The following is a 15,790-nucleotide window of genomic DNA, read 5'->3' as shown; positions in this document are numbered from 1 at the left end:
ATACTCTCTAATGGAGCTAAACACCACTAAATTTTTTTTTACTTGCTGATTCAGTTATATGACCATGCATGTTTTACAGGTTGTTTTCCTAGAGTTTTATGAATATAAAGAGTGCAAGTCTCTTTTGACAGAGAAGGCTGATGGTTACCCCTGTAATATAAAAATAAGTTTAATAAGGTTGCTCTTAACCCAGGACAGGACACAACATGTTATCAATATGGGGACTTACTAATCATGTTTCTCAATTAAATTAGCTGCTCTAAACAATCTCAGTGTAACAGTACAAATGACTGTAAAATCTAATTTATTCCCTCTGACAGAACCATGAATATTTAATAAAAACAGTTGTTATATGTCATAGCAGGCAAAGCAAACGTGTAATTAATGACATGAATGATCGTGCACTGGAATGATAACTAGCACTGAGCAATCATCAGTGTTATCAGTTTCACTTGTCCTTTCCAGCTGTGACAGGTCAAAATATCTGCTGTGAAAAACACATCCTAAACTTGTAGCTGACAGTTTATGCACACCAATCACGCTCTGAACTGAACACTGAGACGCTCTGCACACCTCTAAAGTACAACTTGTCAAATTGTGTCCCATTCTTCTTCCTTTCAGCCAAATAATAATTAATCCCTAAATCAAATTTGCTTAAATTTTGCCAAGTACAAAGGCCAGCATACAGGGACAATGAGACATTTTCATCAAGTAACTACCACTACTGCGCTGAGGATAAATGGACTGTCTGGTGTTTTGTATGATTTAAAGCTGACATTTATGAGGCCTGAGGCTGATTGATAATTATCTCAGGATGGAATTCATTTGTGTTCAGGTCTGTTGTGTGTATTGAGGCGCTGCTGCCATCTACTGGGAACATCACATTAAAGACTTGTTAATTTCAGGACACTGTATGTTTTAATAATAAGGTGATACTTCTTTTTGGAGGTCAGGGATCACAGCCAGCATCCAGATCAAGAGCCGGCAGAGATGACCAGCAAATGTTCTGTATTTGCAGTCTAGAAATGATTTAAATGATGAAAAAATGTCTCAATCTCCTGTCAATGTACTCATTAAATTACCAGTTAAGCAACATTTCAGTTAGCAGTATGTTAACCATATTGTGCAATAGAGTGTGCACTGAGAAAATATTGTCTCTTATCATTTTTTGCACATAAAATGAAGCTTGAAATTCTTTTAACTATAACTTCTGCCTGCTATGAAATCAGATACACCACAAGCAGAAGTGATATTATAGCATCAGAATCACTGGAGATAAACCAATGCATGATTTTTAATGTGTTAACTTTGATTTTTAACAGCAGAGTCTTTAAACTCCTTTTCTGGCAAAGAGACAGAGGAAGCACTGACACATCCTATTAAAATCAGCACAACTGACCTCTTTATTCAGTCTTTCAGTAACAAAGACCTTTTGAATACAATAATAATATTTCCTAATAATAAACCGACAGTATTGCATTTATTTGTCTTTCCTCTTCAGAACATTAATGAAGGCGTCTTTAGGGACGTCCACGTTGCCGATACGCCTCATCTTCTTCTTTCCCTCTGCCTGTTTCTTCAGTAGTTTCATCTTCCGTGTTATGTCACCTCCGTACTATCAGGAGAGAAATACATAATTCATGCAGGGTTCAGTGGGAATTTAGAAAGTCTGCGCTATATTTTTAGATTTAAAACCTTTGAGAGGAAAAAGAAAATGACTTACACATTTTGCGAGAACATTTTTTCTGTACGCCTTTATTCTGTAAGAGACATGTCACATATTTACACTCAACCATTTTTATTTGGTTTATTTATTTAGCACATTTCATACATGAACACAACTCAAAAAGAGTTTTATATATTTATCACCCAGTCACATTCTAACAAAGCCTTTAGCTTGTTGAAGATCTTGTACTTACGTCTCTCTTGCGATGACTTTACTTCCAATAGCAGCCTGCACGGCAATCTCAAACATCTGCCTTGGTATGGAGTCTTTGAGTCGTTCACACATGGCTTTACCTGTACTGTATGCGCCTTTTCTGCAAGGAAAACACACCAATCAGAACCAAACACAGCTTTAAAACCATTACTGACTGAGTGGTGATTACTGCTCTTTTATATCATAATTTAAAAAAAATGTTATCCATAAAGCTACAGTCCTCACTGCATCACCTCAAAATACAGAAGATAATGACATGTTTATGTGTCATCCCCAAAAATGATAGGTACCCATTGAGACAGTCAGTAACAAGTTTCATCAAAGTGTTGCTGAAGGTGGAGTAAATATTGCTTTTTAAAGTAGTGTTAATATATTTTCTTTACTACTTGCGGACAGCACAACAAGCTGTACACACAGCACTGCCTTATGAACTTTATCAGGTGAGCTCTGTTTTGGTCTCCACCAGCTCCTGACAGCAAGTCACTAACTTTCGCTGTTGTTTGGTGCCGCTCAGGTACTGTACACCTTTTTTTTCCGTAGCATTTTAGTTCAATATAACCTGCCTGCTGCAGCTGGAAATGATCTTGGCAGGAACGGTAAAGTTTTCAGTCGTAAAACTAAAACAATGAGCTTAAAGATGTGAAAATGCTCCATAAAGCTGAATGGAAAGACAGCATCCTTATAAATGTTGTTAAAATCAGACCAGAGTCGTTTGACCATAGTCATATTTGAAGGTCAGTGAAGGGCCACATTTTCTACAGAAGAAGTCTTTTGCATGTTAACCGGTAGAGCAAAACATTAACTCCAGATTTCTGGTCTTAATTCCTGTTGCGATCGCCTACCTACACCCACTGTACGGTACTTTGGATAAAATCCCTCCTGTCAAACAGATGCAAGTGGTTTTTCAGCTTGACTGGACATCATTCTCTCAGTTACGTCATGTCACATGCTATAAATTTCCGTTCTGTACTATATCTCCTGTTGAAGATATTCTGCTCTGTGATTGGCATGTTGCCAACGGCTCCGCTCCGAGGCTTACAGTATAAATGGTTAGAGAGTAGCCATTGCTGGTGAAGCGTAGCGCCCTTCAATTACCAAGGCCTGCACTGACTCCTGCACTGGCTCTGGTGAGTACATCAAATATCTTACGTCTGTCATCACTTTTGGACTGTGAAGTTACTCTATTGTCCTTGTCACAAATGAAATGAAGTCCTTGTCCAATGTGTGAAGTCATCGTAATAGATAATGTTACCACTGGCTGCCAAGTGGCCATTTTTAACTTTATCATGGATGTTAAATATATATTTCATGCTCCATAGGCTCAGAAGAAAGACACTGAGTAATAAAGGACCACATAACCTTGAACTATGTACACTTGTAAAAACATTCTTTTCAGCAACAGTCATAATTTAGCTGTGCTGTGACTTCTTATCCAAAAGAAAATGAAAATGGAAACTCAATCACTTCTACTTTACAGCATCTAAACTCAGCTATTATAAGAAACGTACTTGTGTACAATTGTGGTGAGCTCTTCCACAGAACGTCCATTCAGGAGAATATCCATCTTTATCAGATCGGCAGCCTGGTAGCCCGCATTCTCATAATCAAAACTGTGGAAGCAGTAAGAAAGCAATACATTGTTAAATGGAAGAGAAGGTCAACATTTTCATTTACTACATTCATTGACTTTTCTTTCTTAAGGATGTCCTTCATCCATTGATAGAATACATAAATAGATATGACAACGATATACAAGTTTCAAATCTACTTTGCTTTTTTTTGGCATTTTCAATGTAGTTTATACAACTATGTTACTATGTGGCATATAAAGCTGCAAAGAGATAGATTCCACCAAAGTAACTAAAGTAAAAAACTAAGTATTTATGATTGACTTTGACATTACACAGTGCCTGCTTAATATTACCTGGCATATCCAGAAGACAGCGATTTGAGGAGGTCGTAGAAATCCACAACAATTTCATTTAAAGGGAAGAGATACTTCATCATGACACGCTGGTCGTCTATGTACACCATGGACTTCTGGATGGCTCTGCGATTCTTTAACAACACAAACGGTATGACGTTATTTTTGCTTCTACTGTACCAGTCCTGCATCTGTTTAGTATCAGAGAAGGGCTCCTTTGCTTAGCTTCAATTCATTTAAACTGGCGGGGACATCCTGGAGATCTTTGGACACCAAGACATGCTTATGTTATGTGGGAAAAACCTGAAGATGTAAAGTAGCTTCAGACAAATAAAGACATTTACCAAACAAAAAAAGAGAATTTTCTAGGTGTCATTTTTTCAAGTTTGGCTCCAAACAAATTGGGAAAAGTATACACGAGGACGAGGACTATCTCCTGTCAAACCTCATTATCCGACAGGCTTGAGAATCTCGCCTGAGAGTACTCAGAGACAGCCTCCCTCTCTGACAAACAAAAACACATTTAAAACACAATGTTTCCGAGCCAGATATACACGTCAACTCTAAACAAGCGAATGGAAATAAACTGCATACGGTGCAGAAAGTATAAATGCAGTATAGACGAGATATACCGAGAAATTCTGTCCCATTCATTGGCATTTTTCCTCCAGCTGTCAAAAACGATGCGGAAACAAATCAATCAATCTCGTGACGTGAGGGACAGTCTTACCAAGCAGAGAGTCATAATCTTGCCGGTGTAAGCCTCCGGGGCGAGAATGGTCCCCAGCACCATGGGCTCCAAATACTCTGACACGACCGATCCGTCAGGGAAGTGAGCCGGGTTCACGATGGTTATCTCTTCGCTGCCGTGCTCCTGTAAGAAGAAGCGATGAGATTTTAGCCCGCAAGTGAAGACTTTTATTAATTAAGACAGATACTCAGTACTAGTTGTAACTCAGGAATAATATACATCTTAATGATCCGTCACAAAATAATCAGCTAAAGTGATTATGTGCAGATAGTTGCTGGCAGGAGTTGGGATGAAAAAATGTTGTTTCTGTGAAAACTCAACTTATGTACATCATGCATTTAAATTGGCTGTGAGTCTACTTTTGCCAAAACATCTTGATTTTGAAAGGGAAGCACACTAGTTTATCCTCAATATCAGTTAGAAACTTGCTTTTTTTTTGCTTAGATCAGTGTAAGAATGTATTTTCCTGTAAGACCAGGAAATATATATGACCTGAAAATTGTCTCTTACCTTGATGAGTTTGGCTGAAGACAGAACAGCCTTGTAGGGCACGGTGGGAGCTGTAACAATAACAGAAGCATTGTATTCCTGCTCCAGCCTCTGATTGAACACCTCCATATGAAGAAGTCCCAGGAAGCCAAGTCTACAGAGGAGAGAGGGGGGGAGAGAAGAAGGTTCACAGGCTCACTCAAGTTTCATAATTGATACTCGCACTTCTAATTACAAAGAGCCTGTTTGGAAAGAGTTCAACGGTGAGCGAGACTCATTTCTATTCCGGTGTCGTCTCGTAGTTCCACCTGATGTGAATAACTGCCGCTAATAAAATAAAAATTTACATCCGCCTGGACTCATAATACGACCTGCAACCTCTTACTTGGCTCCCTATTTCTGGCAGCACACATTATTGCCCAAAGGGAGTTGTTATTCACCTATTCAATCAAAAAATATGATGTCAAACGAAAGAACGTGCACCTTGTTATTTCCTCTTAATTTACTGCCTTTTAGGAAAAAGACGGAAACTTATTTGCAACAGAAAATGAGTTGAAAAGCATCCACACATTTGAAGCTCCTGAAGGGTGTTGAAATTTTGAGGTTGCACTGCTCCGTGTCTTCAAAATGTGTGTGTGTGTGTGTGTGTGTGTGTGTGTATTAGGTAGTAGAAAGGCAGTTTTTTTATTCTAATTCAAAGTCGTGTTCCTGACCTCCAGCCTGCTCCCAGGGCCAGACTGCTGTCTCTCTGCACTGTGACACTTGAGTCATTCAGGGTCAGCCTCTCAATGGCGCTGCGAAGGCCTTGGTACTCTGACTGGTCCATCGGATACATGCCTGGGGGAGACACACAAGCCAAAGCCGGAATGCACATCACCAATCAGCAAACAGGATTCTTGAGCACTTACTGCACTTACTGTACCAGCGAGTGAAATACAGCATGCACTGAAGGGCTTTTATATTCTACTACATGTCCGCTAATGCTGGAATATTCAAGAGTGGTGTAATTATCATGTTTCTGCTGTTAGGTGGTGAGATAAAAATTCTCTATTCCCAATTGCAGTTTTTATAAGTGACAGCAGAGGAGGGCAGTTCTTACCAGCAAAGACCATGGGTTTGGCCGGCTTAAACCCTGGAAGAGCCTCCACCGGCTGCTCCAGGAGGTGGAGCGTGTCACCGATCTGGGCCTCCTTCACGTCCTTCATGCCGGCTATGATGTAGCCCACCTGGCCAGCAAACCTGTACAGACAGTCCATATCAGAGAATCAGACTAATATAATGTAAACAATCAACTTAGTGGACAGTTGGACAAATGTTTACAGGATTCTGGTATTTATTTACAGTGTGGATCAGTGCTTATTAAAAGGAGGACACATAACACTGCACAAACAGAGCAGCAGCTTATTGTGCAAGCACGGCTGATTAATCAGATTTTTAACTATGTATTTTCTACAAGTGTTCATTACAGTGCTTATTATAAAAAAAAGCCAATTTTCAATAAATCAATTATCCAATTAAAATATTGTGGAAAAATATCCATCACTAAAGCTCAAGGTAGCCTTTTTTCAAAATGTTCACAATACAGAGGATGGAACCAGAGAAAGTATTTTTCCTTTATAGATAAATGATTAAATTATTATAAGCTATTATAAATGATTATCAGAATAAGTATAGGTGATTTTTTTGTCAATGGAAAAATAAACTGTTTCAACTCTATTCTTCTAGTTTCTGTTACTTCTGGTTTATTTTATATATTTCATATCAGTTTTAGTGGTTCACCAAACAGGAGAAATGACAAATGAGATGATGACGAGACCAGCATACAGTTTCTGTGTCGGGTGCTCATCTGGCCGCAGAAGCCCCAGCTCGTTGACCTCGTAGGTTTTGCCGAGATGCGCTGACACGATCTTGTCGCCTTTTTTGACCCGACCTCCGAACACAGCGATGTTGGCCACCACCCCTCTGTAATGGTCGAAGTTGGAGTCAAACACCAGGGCTCTGAAAGGATCATCTAAGCTTGCTGCAGGCCTGAGAATACAAGGGTAAAAAAAAGCTTCAGTTTTTGGTGTCAAACATTGTCTAGTGAGAGAAATGAGACCATGTGAGCTTTCTTACGGTGGAATTCTTTCCACAACTGCTCGGAGAACATTTTCAACATTCGTTCCAAGTTTAGCTGAAATCTGAAAAAGATGAGATCAGACAAATGAGACACGTTTCTCAGCTTCTGTGGATCACAAAAAAAGAAAGAGCTCATATATGCTCCACCTCACCCTGATGCATTCCTCGCCTGGAATATCAAACACCCTTTCAACCTGTGACTCTACTCTCTCCGGATCAGCGTTTTTCAAATCGATCTGAGGGAGAAAATGTCAGAATAGAATTACCTGCCACGTCGCACTCAAGTGGAAAAATAACGTGTGATTAAACCAAACAGCGGCAGGTCTGAGCGTACCTTGTTGATGACGGGGATGATTGCCAGCTGAGCTTCAAAAGCCAGGTAGAAGTTAGCCACCGTCTGTGCCTGAATCCCCTTCACATGTCAAGAAAATATTATAATATTATAAATATACAGTGAATGCAGCGATGCAGCCACACTCTCAAAGACAACTAGAATTGTGCTTCTGTACCTGGTTGGCGTCAACGATCAGCAGCACACCCTGGCACGCAGAAATCGATCGAGACACTTCGTAACTGAAGTCAACATGACCCTAGAAATAGATGAGATAAAAGGGTTGAGAGATGCATGAGTAACCCAGCAAGTAAACAAATGCACATGTCACAAAATGTCTTAAGCTCATTTTAGTTTTTCCCTTCATATAAGATGTGAGCTATTTTTTTCTATAGCAACAAGAGGCCCTGATGCATATTATCAGTCTGTGTTTAAAGGACATGTTAACATTTTTTCACGCATGTCTTGAAACTGTCCTCACAAGTCCATACATACATTAAGGGCCTGATTTGACTAAGATCCCAAATAAAGGGTACTGAATAGATTATACGTTTAGTTAGCGTGCAATCTACCAAGAATAACTGTGCAAATGAAAACAGGTGCAGACAGTTGTATTTAAATGAGGGTTTTGCTTGTCTTAATGGAGAGTTTGGACGAACAGAAAGCCTGCAAGCGCAAAATGAAATGTGATCCTATAGAATTAGAGATTCTAGTGGAGGAGATTACCAAACATCTTGAATTTATTACCAGAAAAAGAGTATTTGTGACAATGTTGTTAGTAAAACCAAAAATATTCCACTCCAAAAATATTGGGAGAAATTTGTTCTCTGTGTGTTCTGTCATTGTGCATTTGTCTCCTCCTCATCACAGTAACAGCTGGTTAATACCTGCACTTCAAAAAGGTATTATTTATAGATGCAGTTACCAGCAGCAAAATTACCTCCAAGTTTGGTAAATCACAATGCACGTGCTAAATCACATATTTGCATTTTCTCCTCCCTGTATTTTGCACATTGGGGTAAAAACACACCAATATCTATTAATATATACATAATATAACATCATAACTTAATATTCTGTTTCTTTGTTCTGCTGATATTATGATGTTTCATGCACTGTTGTTTTTTATGTGTGTCTTGTAAGGTGTCCTTGAGTGCTTTGAAAGGCGCCCTTTAAATAAAATTAATTATTCTTGTTATTATTATTATTACAATGTAAATATGAGCTTGTAGGTGTACTTTTTAAGACAGATTTTAAACCTGAATTAATTATCTGCTTACATTAGATTGTGTATTCACTGATCATGGGGGAAATTTTGGGATGTGTAAAATCAACCAAAATGCAAAAAACATAAAAAATAAGAGACAATCCAGGACCTGAGAAGATAAATGAGAGCGAAAGAGAGCATGAATAACTAGTCTCTTCACTACTTCATCATCAAAACAGATACACTTTACAAGGCACATGCTTCCACCTAGTGATCCAGAAGCACATTGCACCAAACTCTAGCAGAGGAGGACACTTACCGGTGTGTCGATGAGGTTGAGGAGGTACTGCTGGCCCTCGTGGCTGTAAAACAACGAGGCTGTCTGGGCCTTCACTGTTATCCCTCTCTCTCGTTCCACCTGGAGTTTGTCCAGCACCTGTTTGTTCTTCTCTGTCTTTGCTATTGCACCTGTTTGTCAAGTAAACCTTGTGTCAGGCAGTTTAATAAGATATGATTTAAGTATTATATGATTTACTCAGTGAGGACTGTGTCTGAACTGCAGTTGTGACCCAATCATTGACAATGTAGGGGTGTGTGTGTTTGTGTGTGTGTGTGCGTGTGTTGCAAAGAAAAACGGATTCATTTGGATAGTAACAATGCTCCTGATTAATGCAGATAGCTTACAATCCAATTGTATTATATTAACATCATGGGAGAGAGTCCCATGGGGTCTTTGTACAGAGGGGGTCGTAGCTACCAAATTGGATCATTATCATTGAGTTATAGAGCAGTTGGGACTGCATGAAGACATGGAAATGGTAAAGCAATAAACCAGTGTCCAAATTAACAGCCAGCCAATCCATAATCAATCAAAATCAAACAGATCAAATATGTGATCTGACTTTCCTACTCTGTAAACCTGTTTAAGATTATGGAAATTCTATATTTATACATGTAAACCAACCTGTTATCTCCAGCAGCCTGTCAGCCAAAGTGCTTTTTCCATGATCAATGTGAGCAATGATGCAAAAATTCCTTATTCTGTCCACAGGGAACTTGGACAGGTCGACGGTGTCCTTCATGACAAAAGGAAAGAAAACCTACAGATTAACCTGCTGAATCCCTCCAGTAACACATCTACCAAACACCTGAACACCTCATGTGTTATGTCTGTTTCTGAAGTACAGGACCTTGAGCTTCATGATTTTCATTATCTCATTATTTTAATTGGCAGATTAACTTTTACTGAACCAAGCACTTTAACTATTGCATGAAATATTACAGACATATGAATGAGAAGCAGTACACACAGAGACAATAGTCCTGACAGTGTAGTTAACATCTCTCACTGTTTTCATACAGTTTCTTACCTTGTCTGTTTGTGTGCTCATCATGTTGAAGCTGCCGGACAGAGCAGGCAGCCTTTTCATCCAGCGTTGTCTCAACACTGAGTAACTCATATTAAAGCTTGGCATTTTCCTTCTGTACATTTTGACCTGCAAAACATGTCTTAACACGGACATTTCACAGCCCCGGCTGACTAAAGAAAACCACATGTTTTCACAGGTAAGCTCACAGCATGGTGAGAAGAGGATGAATCGTTAATAAAGTACAGGTCATTGTCACGTTGGCACACTATTAGTGGACTGTCAGGATAAAAAATCACAATAACAGTCTCCTGTCCATGAGTTTGTAGTGTGCAGACATTTTGGGTGACGGTTCAACGGCAATGACCTCTGGGAAATGTAGTTGATTCTTTTTTCCGAAGAAGAGATGATGTTTTAAAGAAACAAGATGAATTCCTACAGTAACTTCCGCTTTGGTTTATGTCAGTAAACGAAGAAGCGAACCTGGTCAACTACATGTATGTATTACAAGAGCTTTTTTAATACATAGTTAATTGCGACAATACGAATGCTAATGCTACATTTGGCTAGCGAAAACACGCTTTAAACAAAATGTACTTACCGGAAAAACTGAACAAATTACTCATTAGAGGGTCTTTTAACCTAACCTAACCCTAACCCTAACCCAACCACAGGCTGAAAAAGATTTTGTAGGCGACAATAATATTACTGTTAATTTACATGAATTGAAAACACTCACACAAATACAGTTACTATTATAATCTGTACGTAACCAACGTTGTCGCTATGGTAGTGACTTGCCAATCACAACGTAGCACTACCCAAAGCGTACCAGCTTTATTGTCTTTTTAACTCTGGGACTATAGTTTATTTAATGAACATCGTGATTTAATGAAGCAGACTTTAAACTAGCGATTGAGACCATAAACAAATCAGAAAACTCTTTACTGAGGTAATAAATGAAGTCAGAAGTAGGGTAATTTTCTCATATACTACTCTATAAAACTTATTTTTGCAACTAGTGGAGTCGCCGCCTGCTGGTCATTAGAGAGAATGCAGGTTTAATGAATGCAGGTCCTCATTTTGACCCTGAGCTTCCACATTGTTAATGCTTCAGTTCAGTACATATCGTCAATGAATTGTTAAACACCTACTCTGCAGTGTGTAAAGGGTGTTGTAATGTTAATGAGCTATGCTGAGCTGACTAAATCTAAAAACATCAAAGGGGGATAACTATCTTATCAATGATGATCTTTGGAAACGTTTGGACAGCCGGAAGTCCCGCCTGCTCAAGCTGTCAGATGAACTATAAAAATGGATATCAGTTGCTATGACAACGAAGCAGCCTCCTGCACAAGAATAGATGACTGCTTCTCTCTTTGTACAACCAGAGATAATAAGCCTCTATTAGCCCCGGTTTCTGTCTGTCATGTAATCATCGTTTGTTTTTTTTCATTTGAGACTTTTTGCACAGAGGATTACATTCGAGTAACAGAGCTGGCATCTGTTTTTATTAAAGATAACACAAACCTCACAGGTCTCTTCTCAAGACACATTTTACAACCCCTTCTAGGATTTTAAAGCAGTATACGTATTTAATAAATGGTTTACAACACACTACAATGTATTATAGTTATGAGCAGATATTCATGTAATAATGCATTAATGCATTTGTCAAAGTCCTCCTGCATATGGGCCATAGATGGATGCTGGTGTATAAAATATGCTAATAGGCTGCTATTAATAAACACAATGTTGTTATATCTTCTTAAATGTCCATTATAATGTGTTATAAACCAATTATTAAATGTTTGTACTGCTAGTAAATGCTTAATAGGGGGACTTACCAACATTTTTACCACATTTTCCAAGTTGCAATTTTATTTCTCAAACCAAACAAAGATGACTGGAAGATGGTTTGCATTATAGTACACTTTGACAAAATATTAAATAATGACAATCATAAATATATATGAATTATCCTAATCATAAAGCTATGAATGCATACATACAAAGACTTAGAAAATGGGAAACTTCAGAAATAGGTTAAACAGTCAGTATGACAAAAGTCTGGAGGAATCAGGAAATATCTTAAAAATCTGGCTAGTTTTTCAGAGAAATATCTGCTCAGCACTGTGATAACAAAAAGTCTCATATGTAAAAACACCAAGAGGCACAAGCTGTTCATACGCCTTTATTATCATAACTAGTTATCAAAATGATTTGGTATTTACCTATGACAGAGTGATTTTTATTTGAACCCTTTAAAGATTTTAATTTTCTCTGTGCTTCTTTCCATTAGGGCCTAGAAACTGTTTATTACATCATTACTGTTTCAATACCGGCGGCACAGTGGTTCAGTGGTTATCACTGTTGCCTCACAGCAAGTGGGTCCTGTGTTACAGCCCACCAGCCAGCTGGGGCCTCTCTTTGTAGAGTTTACATAGGTTATTTCCAGGCACTCCTGCTTCCTCCCACAGATCAAAAACATGCAGGTTAGGTTAATTTGTGACTAAATTGCCCGTAGGTGTGAATGTGAGTGTAAATGACTGTCTGTCTCTATACTATATGTTAGCCCTGTGATTGACTGGCGACCTGATGTACCTCTCAAACAGTGTCAGCTGAGATTGGCTCCAGTCCTAAGCAGTAAAGGAAAACAAACACTGCTCTTTCCTGGGCACCGTCTTCACATTTTTACTTGTCATTGCAGGAAAATCACAGTCTCAGTTAGTCAATAGCAGCCATTAATGTTATTAATTACACCTGTGCCTTTCCTGTTACTGTACGTCATGTCACAGTGTCTATTAGTTAGACTTGAGAGAATTGGCCCTGAACCAGCCATTGAACAGTTACCATACTGAACAACTACCACTGCTTGTTAGTTGTTAAGTCCTGAACATGTGATGCAGGAATCAATACAAAACCAAGGGACAAAATTATTCCATTCTTGGTATTTTCCAAATGTTTTATGAATAGGCAAGGATTGCATATTAATGTTAAACTGATCATACAACTACAACACCACACATCGTTTACTGTTGCACAGTAGGTTAGAGCATCTACATGTTGTTGGTATCACTAAAGTATGCATCTGTATCATTTCTCCTGGCATACAGGTTACTTTAAAGTCATGAGGTTTATGAATTCTGATTAATGAGGGAACTGAGGTCTAAATCATGTATGTGTGTCCCATTTTTATTCTTTTTGGGATTGCTGTGGCTGTTGACAGAGTGATTGTTAAGTGGTGTACAGGCATTTCCTGCATTACTGCAATCAAATAAACCTAATTAAATCACTGTCCAATTCAAACCAGCGCTGCTTGGAGCATCACAAATTAGGAATTCTTTGTACTTTATTTCAAAAGTTGTCTGTGGTCACATTTTAAGCGTTGCTATGTGACACTTAATTATGACAATTTCTTGACATGTAAACAGCTCTGCTATGCTGTCCGGATATGTACTGTACATCCCTCACATCCATCAGTATTGATTTCTGTCAGCCAGGAGTGCTTGAGCGCATGAACAGGGTCAGCTGTGGATGGAGGAGATAGGGCTCAGCGTGGAGGAGACCTCACACTGCAAGGGTTCTGTACAGTGTGTGAGTGGTAGATCAGACCAGACAATGAAACTTTAGCGAGCTGTGCATCAAAGCTCAGTGCCACAGGGCTTTTTTGTGGGTTTAACCAATACGCTCATAGAGATAGTCCCTGGCAGCATTGGAACAGTGGTTGATAGCATCCTCCTTTGCTGAAGAAGGAGCTGCTTCAGTTGTAGTCTCAAGATCTTACTAGGCTGTTGCAAATTGTGAATTGTGCAGTAGATTTATTGACAGATATTGGATTCAAAGTTGTCTTTGAAGCAGTAATAATCCTTTAGCTTTACTTTAACCATAACTATTTTTAGTCCAGTGAGCTTCATATTTAGACCTAAACAATACATAGGACAAATACAAGCATTCATGGCTGTGGAAAGTCAGCAGGTGAGCTAATTATCTTATTTGATGGAAATATAATGCAGAGCCAAACACCTGCCTGACTTGCTGGGTAGCTTTGTTTCTATTAGCTTCTTCATTGTCAGCTTACAATAGCTCCTATGTGTCCAAGGCAAGTATCACAACCTTGTGGAAGCTCCTACTGCTGCAAATGTTAAAGAAATGATTTTGTCTTGGATTTATGACATAACTGTGTAGTAAAGATAGCAATTTGACTCCAGTGTCTTCTATCACATTTTTTATAGAAATTTACACTCATCGAGCACTTTATTAGGAACACCTGTGCAATTTAATGTGACCCAACAGGTCTGCCGTAAATTCTACTTTTACAACGCTTATATATTCTCAGTTTTTGTTGACGTTGTCAGACAGGAGATCATTTTACTTTTATATAGAATGTGCTCCCAATATTCTTCCCCCCCTCATGTACCTTAATGGGGTGGAGAAAATATTACTACATAATATAATGCACTCCAGTACACCACCACCACCCAATATGACCTCAATAATAAACATGAACTGGATTGGATTGCAAGTGTTTGGTGTATTTTCAATGGCTGGCAAGGATCTATTCGTAATGATTAAATGATGTCTTAAAATGTTTTAAATAAAGGTTGTGTTGCTTACAGATCTGTAGATGAACAGTCAATGACACAAGCCTGCCTGTAAACATAGTGTACTTTTTCTCTTAAAGCCTAGACAGCTCCTGAAACAAAGAAAAGTTCTCAAAATGAGCACAGACTCATACATCAAAGGTGGATACATGACACTAATTTTTGGGTCTTTGCTATACAACTAATAACTCTGATCATATTGGCTGATTTCATTTTATAACAGATTAATAGGCGTTGGCATGCATTCAAGTTGATGGGTAAAAAGGAACTGCTACACAGAAATGTCAAAAATGTCTGTTGAGTATTTTTAAACTCTCAACTATCGATATCAGTGTCAGCTCCAGAACTCCAGGGTCAGTTGGTCTCTACTCCAAAATCACGGCACAAACTGGATATAAAGAATTGATATGATATGTGTTTTATTAGAAACTGTGCACTGAACCAAGCTTCCACCTTGTGAACAATCATTTTATCTGGAATGTTTAAGATCGGGATGTCGGAGAGAAATCGAATGAAAAATTATACTATATTTGACAACATAATTTGTAAAAAATAAATTAACAAATATAAACAAAATCCTAGATTTCTACTTCATGCAAAGGTGGATTGAACAATTGAAATCAGAGTTAAAATGTTGATGTAAAGTAAACCATGTCAAAAATAACACGTGTGGCTACTGATATGGGGTTGACTGTGATTAGTCTCCTCAGTATGCTGCATCCATTGTGATATAGAAACTTTATATCCTATAAAATATGTTCATATTCTACTAATCTGCTTTTACAAATGTATTTCAGAAAAGAAGGTCCTACTGTCCTGCAATGATTTTTGTTGTTTTACCACAATATGACTCATGCTATGCTCATAAAGGAAAACCATTGGTTGTCCCTGTTATTTAAATGAGCAATGCACATGGCTTTTGAGTCAGTCTAAAGTTCCAGTGGATACAACAATCAATCTGTATGGGAAAAAAAGATGAGATTAGAAAAACCTCTGCTCACATGACACAAGTCCTATGACAAAAAATATACTGTATGCTAGCAAAATAATAATGTCTACA

The 15,790-nt window shown here is 38.4% G+C and overlaps 1 protein-coding gene across 1 annotated transcript; it reads right to left on the bottom strand.

The window, feature by feature from the left end:
• Nucleotides 1–1,380: 1,380 nt before the first annotated feature.
• Nucleotides 1,381–10,472, bottom strand: guf1 (GTP binding elongation factor GUF1). Its single transcript, XM_053323947.1, has 17 exons — nt 10,130–10,472; nt 9,724–9,835; nt 9,079–9,227; nt 7,731–7,811; nt 7,556–7,633; nt 7,374–7,457; nt 7,219–7,283; nt 6,928–7,131; nt 6,203–6,342; nt 5,817–5,940; nt 5,125–5,257; nt 4,594–4,737; nt 3,864–3,997; nt 3,448–3,549; nt 1,920–2,039; nt 1,724–1,760; nt 1,381–1,615 (listed from the first exon to the last, which is right to left on the bottom strand). The coding sequence occupies exons 1-17, from the start codon at nt 10,313–10,315 to the stop codon at nt 1,481–1,483; spliced, it is 2,028 nt and encodes a 675-aa protein (XP_053179922.1). The 5' UTR covers nt 10,316–10,472; the 3' UTR covers nt 1,381–1,480.
• Between the last annotated feature and the right edge of the window lie 5,318 nt (nt 10,473–15,790).

This window comes from Scomber japonicus, chromosome 8, assembly GCF_027409825.1.
Source record: "Scomber japonicus isolate fScoJap1 chromosome 8, fScoJap1.pri, whole genome shotgun sequence".
Taxonomy (NCBI): domain Eukaryota; kingdom Metazoa; phylum Chordata; class Actinopteri; order Scombriformes; family Scombridae; genus Scomber; species Scomber japonicus.
Note: the sequence above shows the minus strand (reverse complement) of the source record. Positions and strands in the feature narration are given on the sequence as shown.

Excerpts from the sequence above, each read along its gene's own strand:
- guf1 (XM_053323947.1), bottom strand. The coding sequence starts at position 10,315 with ATGTGGTTTTCTTTAGTCAGCCGGGGCTGTGAAATGTCCGTGTTAAGA. Across the intron at positions 7,284-7,373 it reads CAGGCGAGGAATGCATCAGG|ATTTCAGCTAAACTTGGAAC; the intron begins GTGAGGTGGAGC and ends CATCTTTTTCAG. Across the intron at positions 7,132-7,218 it reads GTTGTGGAAAGAATTCCACC|GCCTGCAGCAAGCTTAGATG; the intron begins GTAAGAAAGCTC and ends TTGTATTCTCAG.